The sequence below is a fragment of the Chelon labrosus genome (genome assembly GCF_963514085.1).
Source record: "Chelon labrosus genome assembly, chromosome: 3".
Taxonomy (NCBI): domain Eukaryota; kingdom Metazoa; phylum Chordata; class Actinopteri; order Mugiliformes; family Mugilidae; genus Chelon; species Chelon labrosus.
In genome coordinates, this window is record NC_140339.1 from 31,239,799 (window position 1) to 31,259,227 (window position 19,429).

The 19,429-nt window shown below is 39.7% G+C and overlaps 1 protein-coding gene across 1 annotated transcript in view; it reads left to right on the plus strand.

Moving 5' to 3' along the window:
- Positions 1-15,058, plus strand: part of cdh8 (cadherin 8) — an 84,994-nt gene extending 69,936 nt beyond the window's left edge. The window contains exons 7-11 of the mRNA XM_084541463.1: positions 6,765-6,901; positions 9,471-9,592; positions 10,318-10,435; positions 13,997-14,248; positions 14,434-15,058. Coding sequence (XP_084397589.1) covers positions 6,765-6,901; positions 9,471-9,592; positions 10,318-10,435; positions 13,997-14,248; positions 14,434-14,927 — 1,123 coding nt within the window. The 3' untranslated portion in view covers positions 14,928-15,058. The remainder of the gene's footprint in view (positions 1-6,764; positions 6,902-9,470; positions 9,593-10,317; positions 10,436-13,996; positions 14,249-14,433) is intronic.
- The last annotated feature ends 4,371 nt before the right edge of the window (positions 15,059-19,429 follow it).

Sequence of the window (19,429 nt, forward strand, 5' to 3'; positions counted from 1 at the left end):
TTAATCTACAGAAGTGATGGAGAAAGTAGGTTAAAAAACGAGTCTTTAAACACTAATATGACTCATTTTAATAATGACACTGAGGCATCCAATTAAATCTCTTCATGTCCCTAACTTTTAGAGATTGTGGTGGCATCTTTGGCAGTGAAGCAACTCAATGATTGTTTTCATTTCCACAGATGTACAAAAAAGGCAGATTATGAGTTGAAGGCAGAACAACTTTCTCTTTCATTGTACGACCGATGCGGTCATATTCTCCTCTTGTGTGACTTATTCCTGGAAATACCACAAGGGCACCTTGAGGATAGGTTATACAGGCAATTTCTCTCCCTCCATCTTGGCATTTCATTAATTCTCCAGTGACTTGCTGACCGCATTCCCGGGACAACACTCAACAGGTTGTGTGTAATTGCATAGTGAGCAGAGAGCAGGCTGGGTTTCATAGATTGGCTGAGGCCACAGAGCAGGGTTGGTTCATTCTACTTTTTTCTTTTCTTTCTTTTTTTTTCTTTTTCTGGTGGCATCCTCATGTTTAGTGATGAGATTGCCAGAAGGAATTGAGACCTGAGGTTGCATGGTGTCCCTCCCCTGGTGGAAGGGGAAGTTTATTTCATGTATAATGACATATTTTGCCTCTCTGTCCTTATTTCATGTCACGGCGCTGCTATGTTTGTTGAAGCTCCACTGCGTTTTATAGGGAGGGAGAAAGAGACTAATCAGTAGCTTGATTTTCTTCTTCTGTCTTAAGTGTATAAAAGTCCACTGTATCATTAAATGTAATCATCTCCTAATTGCATTTTATTCTGAATTAGTTGCAGTTTTAATAGCTAGTTCTCGTCACATACTCGTATTTGCTTCCTTCAGCTCATCATTGAAAGAAGAAGTGACTAAATAATGAATGAGTGTGGCTGCAGATGGCAGCACCCTGCTGACATGATCTCTTTGCCCATTTGCTGCTATGAAGCTGTCCAGATATCAACATCCTGCCTTGGCACTAGTTAAATGTTTTGAGCATGATATGATGTGGAGCTATGAAGTCATAGCCTGAGATCTTTTTTTATGCAGTAGGTCATTTGCCTGTTTGCAGTTTATTTCTCTCTCTTCTTCTATTTTCATTCAAAAGTATTGCACAGTCTTCATTAGGCTTTTAATCCGTAATTTCATAATTTCATAGAGAGGCTGTTAAATTCAGAATGGATTGTTGCTTAAGGGCTTTGTGCAGTGATAGAAACAGAATACAGTCTTTTCAAACCGTTCTCGAGAGCTACATTTTTTATTTTTATTTTAATAAAGCTCATTCTTCAACTTTCAATTTTACTCTCTAAGAAAAAGAAGAATTAGCAAGCCACTAATAGAATGCTTTATTAATCCTTTGCCAACTTTAGCCAAGCCGCTAATCATCATGGGAAGAATAAATACCCCAAAATTACACACACAGCAACGCATTGACTATACAGTTTTATTTCTTTATCTCTCTTTCTTTGTCAGTGTCATTTTCTTTAAAGTTCAGTCATACATTTTACCCCCACGCTCCTTACAAACCCTCACGATGATCTATCGCAGACGCTGAGTGTTTTCTTTATGGGGAGGATTAGATGAAACAGACAATTGTCACAGACTGCTTAATATGATACATCGCCCTCACCAAAGACCATTTGATTTTACTTCCAGCCACGGTTTGCATTAGCCTGTAACTCTGAGCTCTGTGCTGATAAAATGATTACGGTCTGGGAGATTTTAATCCTTCCAAATATACTGTCTGACAGAAGGCTGTAGCTTCGGTAATGCCTCTTACAAGATCGCAAGAATGTTCTAAATAATGGAAAATCTGGACAAAAGCCTTGCCACACAATAAGCCAGATATTTAGACTTATTTTGGTTGTTGTTTTCATCTTTGTGCAATCATTTGTTCTAAAACACCATGACAACATGAACAATGCCTGATGTATTTTTTTTATATTGTCCAAGGTGTTCCTCTTTTTGTCTAGGTCAAAAAGAAGAACAGTCACTCTACAGTGGCATAAAACAGACTGAAAACAGTCCACTCGCTGGAGAAGCCAGGTTTTGAAGAATAATTATGACAAGTACTAAATGATGAATATGATTAAAATGGCATATGCTTATGATTTTATATGTATGTATGCATGTATGTATGTATGACTTCGGTAAAGTTCTTTCCAAGGTTTCTTCCTGTTGCCTACAGGCTTGCTCTGGGGATTTCAGGCCAGGTTCTGTAAAGCGTCTTGAGACAATTTGTATTGGTATTGACGCTATATAAAGTGAACTGAATTTAATTAAAGTACCATTAAGGTTTCAAAATGCATATGTTGTTATTTTATTAACTTTATATATTTTTCAAAATTCAATCAGAAAACTTAAGTAAGGTATTGCTGTGGAAACAATAGTGAATGTGTCGATGCAACACATGCAGTGTGTTCGTGTTTCCAGATGAATTACCCATGAACAATATTCAGCCAGCCCCTTTCCCCTCTATAAGTCTGTCTCTTTTCCTGTCACTCTTATATTTTCAGTGTTTTATAAACTGAGGAGGGAGCAGGTTCACCAAAAGAAAGCTGTAGTTAGTGAAGGTGGATCTATACCTGTGGAGTGGCAGCAGTAATAGCAGCATTAGTGAACGCTGTCCAGCCACCCTCTGAACGAGCTCTCGATTCGACCCCTTTGATTAGAATCACTCTCCGTCTTAATCCCCCCCGCTATACCAGACCAAACCAGTCTGAGTCTAAACCACTCGGGGCGAGTGCTCTGGTGGGCTGCCATGTCCTTTGCACTCAGGAGACAAACAACCCCTTAGCTGTACTTAATGCATCCAACCAATAACATTTCAGGTACACTCCATGAAATACTCCCTCAGTATTGCTTCTCTCTGGAGCCTGTGTTCTGTCGTTTTCTACCTGACTGATCACGAATAAAAAGCAATGTGACATCTGGCAGTCACTAAGGTTGTCTGACACGAACTGCTGGATTTCAGAGAACACCCTGAGTGTATTTTATTCCAAAATAATGATACTGTTACAAGGATTGCCAGAATTTGTTTGAATTTTAAACAAGTTTGATTTCCTTTCTTCTTTTAGCTTTTTGGGGAAAATTGCAGGAACATAATGGAATTCTGTAGCTTTTTTTTTTTTTTGCAGACTTTTCAGTGTTGTAGGCTGACAGCTGACATGCTGTATATGGTAATACAAACAGTCGAGTAAATGAGAGGGTTTTAAACGAATGGAAATTTTATGTCATTTAGGACAAGACCTTCCAGCCTACTGGGATGAAATTTTATTTTATTTTTTGTTATTTAAAGTACATATTAGAAGGTGATTTTACTCTTGAGAAAAATCTACTTCTATAGTAAAAAAGGGCCTGGGAACCAACCTGAATAAAATGTAGTGTTGAAACACAAATGGTCAGCATTCAGGCGACAGCAAAATTAGTTCTACATCTGTGATCTTCCCAGTGGAATTACTGACCTAATAACAAGCAGGAATGTCAGAGGCATTTGTTCTCTGTGGAAAAAAATGTTCTTGATCTTTTCACCTTTTCTTCCTCCAACTTGTACAGGCACTCAGTTACTCACATGCACACATTCACACAAATTCACACTTTAAAAGAAAAACAAAAATACACCAACACAGGCACACAGAAATATTTCCATGGCTGCTTAACCTTTACAATTTGCAGGACATACACCGATACAGATGCATGGCCGATATTGCAAAGTGTATACGTATATGACATTGTTTCTATGTTATAGTAGTTTCCACTAAAAAGCCTAAATATAATTTCTTTATTTTACTCCAAAATGTTTTAATGTATATTTAGTATAACTAGAAAGAAAAGAAAGTGTTTAATTAAAAGCCATAATACCACAACATTAATCATTTATATTTTGCTGGGTTTGCTGATCCAGCCTTGCTTGATCTGAAAGTTTATGGTGGCTAATGTTGGAAAACCTAAAATAGAAATCAATGTGCCTTCTGTTTCCTGACTTAATATCTCAACTCTCTTCATCTACCGGCTCACTGTGGCTGCTCCTTCTTGTTCTGCTCTCTGAAATGAAATGCATTTGCTGTTGGCTGTCCGATAAGACTGTTGTCCTTTTTTTGTGGACAAATTGTCATGGTTTGATGATCAAACAAGTGCTTACTGCTTCAGTTCAACAGTTTTTTTTTGTTTTAGTTTTTTTTGTCACTTGAATACTGTTAATGCAGCAGCAGGAAATGTTGAGTTTCTATTAGCAGAAATGTGGGAAGCCACAATCTGATGATGATTTATAAATATTGCAATAGACTCAGTCACAGTTATGTTAGCTCCTTCAGCGATATATAATGATTTAACAGTCAACAGAAAATTTCAGCATTTCACCATACTTGTACTCATTGTAATGAAGAGCCCATGCAACAGCAATTCTTTTTTTTAATTTTTTTTTTAAGTATGTTTCGCTGCGTACTGCGTGCTTATCATGAGCAATGATAGCCACCGTGGCTAAAGAGACCAAAGATTACCAGCCCCAGAAAGTCCAGCAGAAAAGATGTCCAGACCATATTGTTTGACAGACAAGCAGACGTGGAAAAATCAATAAATGAATGGAAAAATTAATAATATTCTCGCTGATTACAATTTATTGTTATCTTTTTTTAATACAAAGAACAATTTCTGTCTCACTGACACACCTTAATTAGCTTGATTTTTTTTTGTTATATATAGAGGCTGGATATTTCTGGATGTCTGCTGTGTCAGTTGTAAGAGAGCTGCTGTAAAATATTCAGCACAAACCATTTCAACGTGTTGTTTAACTGTTAGACTGAGGTCAGCCTGCTGCTCTTTAAAGGCTTGTGAAAGATAAAGCAAAGCTGATGCGAGCTGAAACAAACACAGACGGCACACGCATTGGCACCCATTCTTGCATCACACTCAGGAAAACTGCGCACGTATAACGCTGGATATAATTTTTTTTTATTTGCTTTTAATTCTTTTCACATCGCGTTGTCAGTTTGAGTGACAGGTGGCAGAACATTTCAGGGTCTGTCTCCTCGCTTCCACGTGAGGCTGTCAGAGTTTGACTGGGCTCCACTCAGTCTGCAGGAGAGAGGCTGCTCCCAGGTGGTTTGCTGCTGTCTGCCTGTCTTGAAAGTGCTCTGCGTCTGCAGGGCAAGAGAGAAAGAGAAGAGGGGGTGGGGGTCCTTATGGACCTCTTCCAGCCCGGCGTCTAGAGGATTTTACACCATTTCATCTCAAAAATGGAAATGTCACGGCTCGGTACATCTCCCCAACAATTGGAATCTGGGCCAGTGGTTTATTTATTTCATTTCCTATAGTCCTGTATAAGCAGCACCCTCCTTCACATAAACAGTTGTTGTGACTTTGTCTTTGCATTTTCTAGAGCTCATTCTCTCTTTCTCTTTCCCTCCCTCTGCATCTATTCCTCCTTCTCCCTCCCTTTTTCTTAAATAAATACTGCAGGGGTCCCGCAAACGGGTCTGCATTGATAGGGATGAGCAGTTCCAATAGGAGATGGTATGAGACCTGGTGTGAGGAAAGAACGGAGACAGGGGGTGAGCAGGGGCACCTGGTGGCTAGGGGATGTCTGTGTGGGGGAGGGGTTTTGCTAAAAATTGGATTGGGGAATTGGATTAGGAAGAGTTTGAGACCCAGCTGGATGGAAAAGAAGAAAAAAAAATCTCACTGTTAGAGGGGGAAGAGATTGTGAGGGAGGACGTGAGAATAAGACTTAGAGAAAGGAGTACAGACAGTTTGTCCTGAAGGTATGGAAACAGTTGTGCAGTACATAGTGTAATTAGCTCACGTGAATCACTGCATCCTTTTGTTTAGGGTGAGTATGATATTTATGACAATCACACGTAGTGGCAAAGGAAACGTGTGAAACCAAAGATGACCCATAATGGCAGAATTTTTTTTAGCCTGCATTGTGTGGGCTTGTCCCAAGAATTGGCACTGTGCGTGTTTCAACATGAAAGAGCCATTTCACAGCTTCAAGTGGCATCTGAAAATTCCCTTTTATGTGCATTTCAATTTCATACCCGCTGCTTGAGTTTTTATTTTTTATTTTTTTCTAGTTCTAAGTGTTGCCACTGTATTTTTAAGACTGCACAAGTCGTCAGTGTGTCACAAACAGGGTCACAGAGACATAGAATCCAGAAAAGACAGATGGAAATGCAAAAATATGCTTTTTACTTATTTACGAAATTCCAAAAATGGCAAGGGTGTTTTTTTAAAAAAGAGTAAACAGAGTCCATTTGCTAAAATCTGACAAGGTTACTCTCAGACGGGTCAATGGTTCATCTCCATTATATCCATTATTCCCTCTGCCCCCCTCCTCTCTGTTGTGAGAGTGTGTGTGTCACAGTCCTGTCCTAACTCATTAATGCAACGCCTTTGGGAGCCATTGAGTGTTGACAGATCCAAAACAGGGTTAACAGCACCACATCTTTTACCCTGACATAACGTGCACTAATTGTCTTTTTCCCTGGAGGCAGGCGTCACCGGGTTTCAGGGGAGGCCTTCTTGGACCTTATTAGACTTAAATGCCCCCTGCTGCTTACATGAAGGTTGTTAGAATTTCTCGGATGATAATTGTTTCCCATCCATTTTATTATGCATTGATCTGCAAATTTCTCTTATTGACAAATAAGGCAGTTTTTGCCACAGCACCCAAAGGACTGCGAAACACATTTGGACGGTAAAGTCACTAAAGTGTTGTGGCTCACATTTCTGATGATTATTTGTCTTTGCAGGTACTTCATTGATCGTCACACAGATCTGGAGAGGCAGTTCAACATTAATGTGGACAATGGGAAGATAACACTAGCCAAACCGCTGGACCGGGAGACGGACACGTGGCACAACATCACAGTAACTGCCACAGAAGTCAGTAAGTAACCTTCCCTCTGTCTCTGTTTTCCCATGCTGAGCGCGATGTTCCTCCTGAATTGTAATGTCCTGTGTTCAAAGTCAGGATACTGTTAGACATTCACTGGCACGCAAGTTTTAAAAAACAAATACCCGCATGAACACACTCACAATATCTTCTTCGTTGGAGCGACTTCAGAGGTTGTCTCAGTCAAAGGAATCACTGACCTGCTGCACACAATCCTCTGCTCTGCTTGTAAACCCGCACTTTTAATCACTCCGAGAGTATGGCACAAACAATTAGCATTTGAATCCACAGAGGCATTAAATACGTTAATTTGCTGAGTTTTGATTGAATTAAACAGCTCAGTAGTCAATTTGTGGAAGAGCAAGAACATTAAGACGTATCAAATAAACAGTTTTAAAGACATGCTCCAGAGTGGATTGCTCCAACGCCAGTATCCATTACAGATTAAAGAACATCTGCGAAGCGCAAAACTCACTGACTACGTAGAAAATCTTGCCGGCAGAGCTACAAACAGCTCCAACCATATGTAAGGCTTTATTTGCATACTGATTGTTTCAGGGCGGCTGTATGTTGTGATAAAGCTTAATGTACCCCTTTAAGCTATTGGAATAGAAATTTACACGGCTTGTAACTTTTTCTGTCCGCTTGTGCTCTATCTTTCCCTCCTCTCTCTGTCTCTTTCTTTATCTGTTCCTTCCTACCCTTAATCAAAGGGAACATACATTAATTTTCAAAACAAATGGAAGCCTAAACACTGTCATAATGTTTTTACCATGCATACAGACAAATCCCACCATCGAAGCAGCCCGTTGGAGAAGCTGAATGGGTCTCATTTGATAAACTGGTTGCCTTGACATGTCATGCACCCATATATTGAAAGCACACTTTCATGCCTCTTGGTAAAGTAACTGTGGCCTGAGATAGTGGAATCTGCAAGAACACCTAATAGGAATTTGCCAAAATAAATATGGTAGTTTTGCTACTCTTCACGGATGGGGAGGAGAAGTCAGTGTCTTCTCTGGCGTGAAAAGGAATAGATGTGTTCCCAGTTCTATCCCGATGCCATTTGCCACCCAAACAGCGACGCGTTCTGCTGCCTCGCACCAGTTGACATCTGACTAATCAGATTCTATTCCCTGTCTGCTGCTGGGGGGAAATCACTTGTGTGGGGAGGGGCCTCGTCCTCCCTCTGCTCTTATCCATCTATCACTGTCTATCAGACTGTCAATTCCCGCTCACCTCACTGCTTACCTCTTTTTTAACTTGTCTCCTGGAGGGGCTGAAGGCCTTGAATTACTGGTGCAGCTTGTCTACTGCTTCATCTCTAGGTTATATAAAAAAATGAAAATAAAAATAATGAAACGGATGCCTTTAAAAGCATTTGTATAGTAAAGTAAATGTATATTTAGTTACTCCTCTTTCGCAACTGCTCAGATTCATATCACCAGCTAAAGTTTGAAAGACAGCAGAGCAGGAGTAACTGGTGTTATTATAATCCATAGACAATGAAATGCAGCCGAGCTAATCTCATTACACTCTTTGAGAATCTTTGAAGCTACAGCTGCATGTGCTCTGATCAGTAATATAAGAAAGATAAAGACAAAATGCTTTCTGACTGACTTTGACGAGTCCATGGATTTGAGCTGGGTTCTGTTCTTCCTTTCAAAATGTATTTTTTTCATTACCACCTTTTCCTGGGGTTTTCAGGCATGTAATGCGTTGTGAGACCATTTTGATTGTTGTTGATGTTACATAAATAAGATCAAATTAAATTGGCTGTCTTTATGGCTCCTACTACACTATACTGCTAGTACTACTAGTACTACTACTACAGTGAACAAAATATTTTAAATATTATGAATGATCATGATGATTATTTTAAAGTAGCAAACTCTTATCTTAGATTTAGGTTCTGAAAAGGAATAACAATGTGCATGCTGTCATTCAAATAATAAATAAGTAAATCAACAAAACCAAATAAAAATACCACTGTCTCTGGACACTTTGGCATGGGCCTCTTGTGGCCACATTAATAGATAATTGTTTTAAAAGTTGGCATTTGTACCAATGATTAATAAATACACCCATTCATATGGACCCTCGAAAGGGACTGTCAATTACCAGTGATGAATAATTCCAATCAAAATCTAATCTAATTAAACTGCCTTTTATTGTCTTTTTTAGACTTCAGTTACCAATGACTCATTAATATGCATGTTTTAACCCTCATGTTTTAAACATGACAGTGTACACAGGATTTCAAAAGCACTTTGAATGGGATTTTTTCCCCCTTCTTTTAGTTGCCTAGAATACTGTTTTGCATCGTGGATACCAGCTGAAATGTAGATTGATGTGACTTATCATCTGTCCTACCATCAGCTCAGGAAATGAAGGGAGAAATAAAGATGAAAAATAAAGGAAATTAAAACTAGGTCATATAATTTACCTGGGATTTCTCATATAACCTAATTTGTTTTCCCTGTTGCTTTTGTCTCTTATTTATTTGTCTCTACTTTTATTTTCCTCTCTCTCTATCTATCTATCTATCTATCTATCTATCTAGGAAATCACAGTCAGATATCAAGGGCAATTGTGGCCATCAGAGTAATGGACATTAACGACAATGCCCCTGAATTTGCTACAGAATACGAGGCCTTTCTGTGTGAAAATGGAAAGCCTGGACAGGTAAGGGAAAAAAAAGGTGACTTATTCATCAAAGTGGCGATCTATCACTTTCTTACTCTCTGTCCTTTTCTTTCTCCTCCCCTGTAATGATTGGCCGCAGTGAATTATAGCCTATTTATTTCACTGGGAAACTACAGAGGTGGGAGTACGGTCCTTTTTCTCTGCAACAGTCCTCCCTCGACACAGTGTGCGCAGAGCAAAAGGGAAATGAGAGCAGTCAGGATTGATCAGAGTGGATCATAATTCAAGACTGTCTTTCATGTCCTCCTCCAGATGGCACAATGCTTCCCCCAGCCAAAAATCATGGACAAGTACTTAGCATTCTCCTTCTCATCAATCGACCTCATTCAGGGGACCTGCGTCCGTACAATAGGGAGCTTTATTGAAAGGAGAAAAAAAGGAAACTGAAAAAAGGGGAAACTGTCCTGCAGGTCCTGAATTCTAATTTCCAATCAATCATAAAGACATACAGCGTGATAAGACCTATGATGACAGATTAACAGATAGAGCCAGGAGCCTGAAAGTGTGCCAGAATAGACAGGACCTCATTGATAATAATCTCAAATTCCAGAATGAATAGGGCATATATTTCATCAGGTGTGATCCAGCCAGTATTACACTGAGGCAATCTGTGGTGGCAAAAACAGAGCAATGAACATGCTGCCTCCTCTAATGGCATTGAGCCCTCCTCTGTATATCACCTTGCCTCTCTGTTTTCAACACAGGTAATCCAAACTGTCAGCGCGGTGGACAAAGATGACCCAATCCAAGGCCACTACTTTGATTATCGCCTAGTCCCAGAGATGCTCAACAACCCCAACTTTACCATCAAAAACAACCAAGGTGAAAAGAAAAATAAATCATTAAAAAAATAACGTTTTGTTTGTGACAGAATCACTGAAGTCTCTCCAGATTTTTCCAATGGTTTTCCAGTTTAATCTCTAACCCGCGGCATGTTAGCCGTACTGGAGACGAAATCTGGTGGATCAGTGTGGCTCACAATTAGCAGATGTGAAATTGTCTGGACACCAGCTTCTTTTTACTCCCCAGTGCATTTTGAGGGAAACTAAATGAATGGGATCCAAATGGCTTTTCCTGGTAGTCTTGCAGCTCAATGTAGGATGACTTCCTAAGAGCTGTTGCAGTGTGGCAGATGGTACTAAATTTATTTGCTAAATACTCTGATTGCTTTATTTGCCATTTTCTCTTGTCTTTATTCCATTCCTCTTCTTCTGCCTCCCCCTAAATTACTGGCTCTGAACAAGCTGTGTTCACAATGACATTGTGTAATGTTTTCAGCTTGGGGCAAAAAAAAATCTTCATATGGTACTAGCCTTCTGTTTCGAAGCAGAAGCTGCGGGCTAACTTACCACAACCTCTCTCTGGTGGAGGAAACAGTCCAAAAAAATCAGGTCATAAAGGGGAAAGCTATTTAAAAAATAAAATTAAATAAAATAAAAAATAAAAATGTTTTACTTTGAAACTGATACATAAGCAGAAAGGAACATGAGATGCCAGAATAATAATCAGCGGCAATACAAAATTAGATTCGGCGCAATATATCTCTCTTCATCTAGCAATAATTTAAAAAATATATATTTTTCATGTCACATGGAATTGGTAATCAAGAGTGAAGGTCTGTTTACCAGGCGTAGATTTGCGGCAAATTACTTAAATGTGGATCAACCTCTGAGTGCATAAGACATGCAGGTTCCTGAACCCTGCCCTTTTCTTTAGAGGAGATGTAGTTGTAGTAATAGTTTCTAAAGTTGATGAAACACATAAACCCTCCACTAGAAATGCTTCATATTTTTTATTTCCTCACTTGCCTGAAAGCAAAGCGAATATATATTATGGTTCAATTCTATATTGCATATCATATTCCACACCACAGCAGCCACTTGTTCATGGTATAGTTAATTCCGAACAGAGAAAGGAGAGAAACGAAGCCCATCGCACCATCTCCCCCTGCACTTCAGTGACTATTTCCATCTGAATCGGCAGCTGTGGGAGACACTTCAGTGAAGAGCATCAGGCTCCTGTGAGCCTCTGTGTGCTGCTTTTGTTTGCAGTGATGAGTCTAATTGTAGGGACTGCACAGTGAAGAGGTTAGGGGTTGCCCGCCATGGGAGAAATGGCTAAGGTTCTGACCAGCTGCACTGAAGATGTCAAGCACTCTGACGAGGGTGTATTCAGCAGTCAGGGCTGCGACGGTGCAGAGCATCCCATTCTCAGTAACTGTGACAACATGCCATAATATGAAATTATCCTTAGAGACACTATTTATTTTCATACTCCATGATTACCTTTTGAAAGAGGAAATAACTCCGTTTCTGGTCTGATATTACTAAGTATTATGTGGTGGCTAAAATCAGCAAACTTTGTAGGTACTAAGTCATTTTACAGTCAGTTTCACTCATGACATTTATCGTAGCTTATTATCACTACTGTTGTGTAGTGTAAAAATAAGCCACGGACCACTAACCACATGCTTTGAACCAAAACAGCTGGAGCTTTGTCACAAGGCTTTTTTCAAGCATTGGAAAGGTGTGTTGTGTCACACTTCGGCTTAATGAACCAGCCACCAGACAAATCTTTGCAGAAGTGCTTACTAGTAATTCTGCAGGGTAATCAGCTAGTCAGCTGCACAAAGAGCAGCTTACCTACCAGTGTAAACACTGGTCAGTTTAGACCATAATAGGTGAAGTCCTTATTGTACTTTCTAATGCCACTAGCATGTAAATAACAATTATTTTGCTTTTTATGTTGCCCAGCAAAACAGTAAAAGGTTGTCAATCAAACATTGACACCAGACCTCCCATTTTTTTTCTTTAATTTTATTTTATGGCATGAATTATTTCATGTCCATATTCATTTTGTTTGCACTGAGACTGACCACTGACACATTCAATTTGCACAATAACACTGCACGTGATAACGTTTCTATACAATAAGAACAAAAATATAGAAAACACACAGCGTTGTGGACAGCATGGAAGTCCTCAGCCGGTAGGAAAGGAGGGACACAAACTGAATAATTATGAACACTTCTGTCTAGGGGAATTTAAGCCTAACAATTTAACCTATTTTGATTCATGTGCTTCTTTCTTCTGATGTTATAAAGCATTTAAGTTGCTAATTTAGAATCCATGAATGTGTAGTTTGTAGTTGCACAGATATTCTTAAGAGACTTCAAGTGTTGAGACTGTTAGTGTTACATCTGCTGTCACTACTGTCATTTGATGCCACCCACATATTAAATTGTTTATAGCCACGTTTTAATGTAAATGAGCCTTTGCTTTTTTCATTGGCATGATTAATGTTTTAGCGTACACACTGTTCATCAGAATCCAACAATCAGTAGATGAAACACTGTAAATGTGGCCTAATATAGAAATGATTGTAAATTCTTATACTTTCTTGAAACTCCAGTGAGTTCAGTCTGTTTGAAGGTCATTGGCATAGTTGTCTTCCTCTTTGAATATCAGCCTCCTTCTGTGGATGAGCTGATGGGCAAGAAATGTTATTTCTATTCTCACCATCAATAGAGAATAACAATGAAATAGCTTGTCCCTATACAAGGACATGCCCTGCTGGTTTACTACAATGTAGGTGATGCTTGCACGCTCACTACGTAATAATCCAAATGAATTAGGACATGTTGGTGCTCACAAAGCTGAGCATACAGTTTATGACAGCACACGTAAGAAAAAAAAATCTGAGCATATGTTCACATCAATTACAGATTGTGCAAAGCAAATAATTCTATCATGAAGCATTCCATTCTTTTGATTAAGTTTGCTCTGTCAACACGGATGTTTCAACATGGCCTCTCTCTAGAGCATAGATCACCAGATCTGTTCTCCCTCTCTTCAGCGCACCCTCAAGAAGTAAGGCAAAGGTTACACTATCAGAAATCTTGTATGTTTTCCATAAGATCAGCGGGAGAAGATTCTTATGGGAATCCAAGTGTTTGATAATGTGGCAGGGTGAGGAGTGCCAGCTAATGAGCAGACAGCTTCACAGAAGTGCCATCAAAGAGCAGCTGGCACCTTTCTGGGTCGACATGTGCCATCTTCTTAGCCAGTGCTGCCTGCCGTGGTTCCTTCGTTTCCTCAGCTTTCGAAAAGGGACAGCAAACTCAAGCTCACCTTGCTTCAGAATTCCCAAATTGGACTGCTGAGAAAGGAAGGAAGGGAGGTGGCTGAAATTAATCCACAGCATTGGAATGTGATAATGCTAAAAGGCCTAGTGACGATTGATGTGAAATTAGTTTACCCTCATGCTGCATTGATCTTCACACAATTTAATAATAGAACTTCAGTCTGTCACTATCATGAATAATAATGGGTTTTTCACACACCCTTGCCAAAATTCATCTCTGGCTTCACCTCTTTCTGACAGACAATTCAATCAGCGTTCTGGCCAAGCATGATACCTTCCGACGACAGAAACAGGAGATGTACTTTCTGCCAATCATTGTGACCGACAATGGAAATCCACCAATGAGCAGCACCAACACTTTGACCATCAGAGTCTGTGGGTGCAGCAAAGATGGCATCGTCCAATCCTGCAACGTGGAAGCCTACGTTTTACCTATTGGCCTTAGCATGGGGGCTCTCATTGCCATCCTTGCCTGCATTATACTTCTATTAGGTGAGGTATTTTTTGTGCATTATTACTGTGATGTGATTTCATAGATGAATGAATGAAATGGAGTAAAACTTGTGTAATCTGACCTTGATAAATGATCTACTTGCACTAACAGAAAATCTACTTGTCAAAGCTTGACCTAGTTTTTCTTTTTTTTCTTTCTTTCCCTCCGTCTTTCTTTCTGACAGTAATAGTAGTACTATTTGTGACACTGAGGAGACACAAGAATGAGCCTCTGATTATCAAGGATGACGAAGATGTGAGGGAGAATATTATCCGTTACGATGATGAAGGAGGTGGTGAGGAGGACACAGAGGCATTTGACATCGCCACGCTACAGAACCCAGACGGCATCAATGGTTACCTGCCACGCAAGGACATCAAGCCTGATCTGCAGTTTATGCCACGGGCGGGCCAGCACTCTGGCCCGAATGGCGTCGACGTGGACGAATTCATCAACGTGCGGCTCCACGAGGCAGACAATGATCCAACAGCGCCACCTTACGACTCCATTCAGATCTATGGATACGAGGGCCGGGGATCCATTGCTGGTTCCCTCAGCTCATTGGAGACGGCGTCTTCAGACTCAGACCAGAACTATGACTATCTCAGAGAGTGGGGCCCACGCTTCAGAAGACTTGGGGAGCTCTACTCTGTGGGTGAGAGTGACCGCGAGACCTGACCTTTGGCTTGTTAGTAAAAAAAAAGACCTTTGAGATTTTTTTTTGTCCACATACTTGTGTATTAAATGCTAGGGGGTTTGCTGGCTTTTAGAAACAGGTGTTAAAAAACAGTTAATAACAAGGGAGGCCACCTTTTTGTATTCTTTTTAGAGTGAGATATAGCAGTTGTCATCCACTACGTCAAGCGCATTGTAATTGTTGAGCCAAACAATGTCTTTCTTAGGAGATCTATGATTCTTGTGGAGTGTATCTTAGATTCCGTTGTGGAGTGTCTAGCAGTATCTTGGGTGTTAGTCATTTGCTGTGACTGCCAGTAGCTGTAAAACCCCAGCATTGCTGGTAGTTGCCTGTTGAAAGGATTTTTTGGGGTTCTCTGAAGCGTGAGTGGACACCATACTCCATGCTCCATGGACACCAAGCTGGACTACAGAAGCTGCAGAGGGACTCTTGTTTCATGTCTCCCTAAGCCACCCAGCTGATCGGTGATTGGGAACAAAATGACAATGAAAAAGCAATATATGGTCTACATTACAATGATGAATGTATGTATGATTTGAAGAAAAAAAAGCAAAAAGACAAAGCAGTATTGGCTTTAAGGTGAATTTGTTATAATTTGATATGTTCTCTGGTGGCCACATTTATAAACTATCTAAAGCCCAGAAAGGCTTGCTTTATACAACTCTTTGTATTTACATGCTACAGGTGTGGGTCGCAAGTGTTACTAGCCTATAAAAGACTGAAGTGAAGACAAAAAAGAGAAATGTAGAAACTCTGAGGCCTTCTTTTTACAGAAGCAACATTAAATACAATTGTAATCTACTGTTTTTTGACAAGAGATGTGTTGATTCTTCATTAATGTTCTATGAGTTTTTGTATATCTGTTCTTAAGTCATTTTTTTGTGCTGACTATTTGAAGTGAGTGTGTTTAGATTATTTCACATTCAGCTGTTTTTGCAACAACTTGAACACTATTTCATAACGGCCAAACCATATCATGAATTTATTGCAGTTGACGATCTGGACTAGATGTGAGCAGGCAAAGGAGAGCTCTACATAACTGTAACAATAGAGATAAACTAATTAACCGGGACTGCAGGAATGGGACCTTTCTGAGATGTGCTAATTGTGTGTAAAATAAATCTCATAGTATATTCCTGGTGCAGCACAATAAACCAATTGATATGTGACTCCTTCCAAACATCAAATCTCATTTAGGAAACACAGATTGCATTAGTCCAAGAAAAATGAAAACACAAAGTCCAGACCATGTGCATATTGTGCTTACACTGTATGATATCAATAAAAAGGCTTGTACTGTACATAGAGTTACTGCTAACGTCATTAGCTTTCAATGAGGTGGTAGGTTTTGTCTCTGCACGTTAGCTCTTGCACATAATGAGAATTCCAATGGCACTACAGCTGCGTGCATACTCGGTTTGTACTGATACAGTATTATGGCAGTTCTCGGTAGACTAAACAATATATATGGAATAGTCATGCAGATCATATTTTCTACTGTGCTTTAATGCTTATATAAATGTGTATGTTCAATTATTTACTCCCTGTACTGTAATCTAAGATACCCTGTATTGTTTCCTACTTTGTGAAATATATTTTTACAAATATTGCTGAATGGGTGTGATTTTCTTATTCAAGTGAGAAGTCACTGAAAATACAAACCATAACCCCTGCCCATTAGAGAGGACTATAGCACTGATAAACGGCAGCTGAACTAATTTTAAACACAACGGTCACATCACACATGCCACAAAGCACCAAGCCAGTTTATGTAAGAAAATAAACCTGATAATATTACATTGATATCATCAGGGTTATCTGGGACTGGAGGCTACAATCACAGACACTCTGTGTTAGATACTTCAGGTTAAGCCAGGAGCAAAATATTAGGATACCTTTGCTTCTGGTGCTTGGATTTTGACCATTTTGTTTTAAAGCTGCCTCTTCCAAGACCCCAGACTTGATGATACAATACTACCATCGGTTGCTTTAGGAGGATCTCTTTAAGCAGCATGGTGGTACAGTGGTTAGCGCTGGAGCCTCACAGCAAGAAGGTTAAGCCTCTGTACAAATCCCCAGGGCGGACAGGGTTCAGTTCTCAGGGACTTTCTGTGTGGAGTTTGCATGTTCTCCCTGAGCTTGCGTTTCCTCCAGGCACTCTGGTTTCCTCCCACCATCATCAAAAAACATGGGTGCTAGGCGTGCTCGGTCGCAGCAGCTCAGGACTAACCCTCCATCAGACCATGCAATTTTGTTGTACAATTGTATAATGACAAATTAAACACTTTACCTTTACCTTTAAAGATAATACATTTCAGAGAAAACTGAAAGCAGTTTGACTGAATAGACCAAAAAAAGGAAACTGTAACATGTCACCACAAAACAGCACCTAGAAAACCTCTAACAGCACATTCGAAATTTGACCAGAATTTAAGAGCAAGGAGCACAACTAGACCCGTTCTCACCACAACAGGGCGACTGTGCTGAATCTCAAAAAATGCTTCTGGCAGGCATATGCGTCATTAGACAGCGTGATAAAGACAAAAGCAGCCCTGTAGCATTATATTTCCCAGACTGTTCTTCGCTTATTCACCTAGCAGATTCAGGCCATGCACTGCTTGAATGCTATAAAAGCCAGTTTCGCTGTCATTGATGCTGCAGGAAGCAAAAATGGACTTCTAACCCACTTGACTCAACATTCTATTATTACAGCTTTAGACTGAACCTGCACCCGAGAAGCAGCAACAAGATAGGAAAACACATCAACAGGGAAGGAAAAAAAATGTCAAATGCTTATCATTTTACCTTCTAGCAGCTTTTCCTTAGCTTGAAAATGTCTCTGATGTTGAAGGCAACCCTTCATCCTTAAAAGTTGCCGTATGGCTTGCTCAGAAAAAAAAGCTGTCTTAAGGATGTGCTTTATCAGTTTGACATTATGAAGAAGGGAACAATTCTACTTTTAGGAGGATACAGCCGACAATGCAGCAGGACTGAACGTTGTGCGGCTCTATCACACTGATTGGAACACAGCAGTCCATTAAAACATGGTCACTGTGGGTCAGGTTGGAAATGTGTATAGAATCATGAGCACTGCAAATATGGTGTGTATTGCTAGTTATATTAATCCAACCTAATTTGCTATCTGTCATCATCTGCATCTTATAACAGCAGAAATATACAGCTCGGAAGCCATTGTGTATTAATCCTGACTTATTATTCCCGTCTCAGAGAGATCTATCCAGGTAGACACAAGCTACATGAGAAAGTCCTTCATTATATTAATTAGTCTGGATAAAAATTGTGGTTTTGTTGTTACTAATGCTCATCTGCCCCCATTCTTCTTTTTTTTAATCTTTTTATGAGGAAAGCAGATTAGATGTAATACAATTTCATTCTCGTGCTCTTTCTTATTTACCATTTTATTTATTTTTATATATATATATATATTAACATTGTCTCTTAATCTTGTTGAAAGATTAGACTTTTGTAAGGCTTTATCTGATACTGAGGTTTTTCATGAAGATGCAAAAGCTTTTGATCATATCAATTAACAATGGTGCCTTGCTGAACTAAAAGGCACAAAATCCCACTAATCCATATGCCTATATATGGAGCTCGTACAGTAGAATGCACACACACACATGCACAATTCAGACAGGCTGTAATGAAAATAATATGTATATTGGTCACAGTGATTGCATACATGCATTTCACATAAGAAATCAGAAATACCATCTTATCATCTGATTTCACATTGCAGCACACATCTACTATCTCCAAATTTACCAGAGTGGTGTTGGTGTTTAAGATTTCTTTGCCCTTCGGCACTGGAAGCGTTGTTAATGCCGACAGGAGTTATGTTTATGCACCTGATCCATTAGTCAGAAATCAGCCATGGAACACATTTTAGCAACTGATATCTCCAGCTAAATGATAGCACAAATTGTTTTTCGGAATGGGCGACCCCAGCAGGTCAGCTGACTCATTTGTAGTCAATCTTCATGCACCCCTCCGCTGTGTATGGCTGCAGGTCTGACAGAGGTTGCCTAACTAAACAGTAAATCAAATTACCTTCTAACTTTTGTCACGTAATGGAAGTGTCCCTCGGGTGACAACACTGTGCTCGTTGTTCCCTGCTGATATGTGCCAGATTTTATATGGCAGGCCTGTGGCTCTGGCTCGTGTGGTGTAGAAACTGTAATTACTGTTGCCTGGCAGAGATGCCCTCAATTACAAACAAACTTCAGTGCATACAAATTAAGAAAGCTGCCTTCTGCTCTGGATAGGCTGAGATATATATTGCTATGTCCCACCTCATGTTGTTTTTCTTCTTTGTTTTGTTCCCCCCACATTCTGCAATATACTCTTTTATGGCTGGATTAACCCCTTGAAGTGAACTGAGAGTAAACTGGCCGTGGACTCCTGTTGACCCCTACTTTTCTCATTCTACTGCATATGTACATAAACTGCTTTACCATGTAAG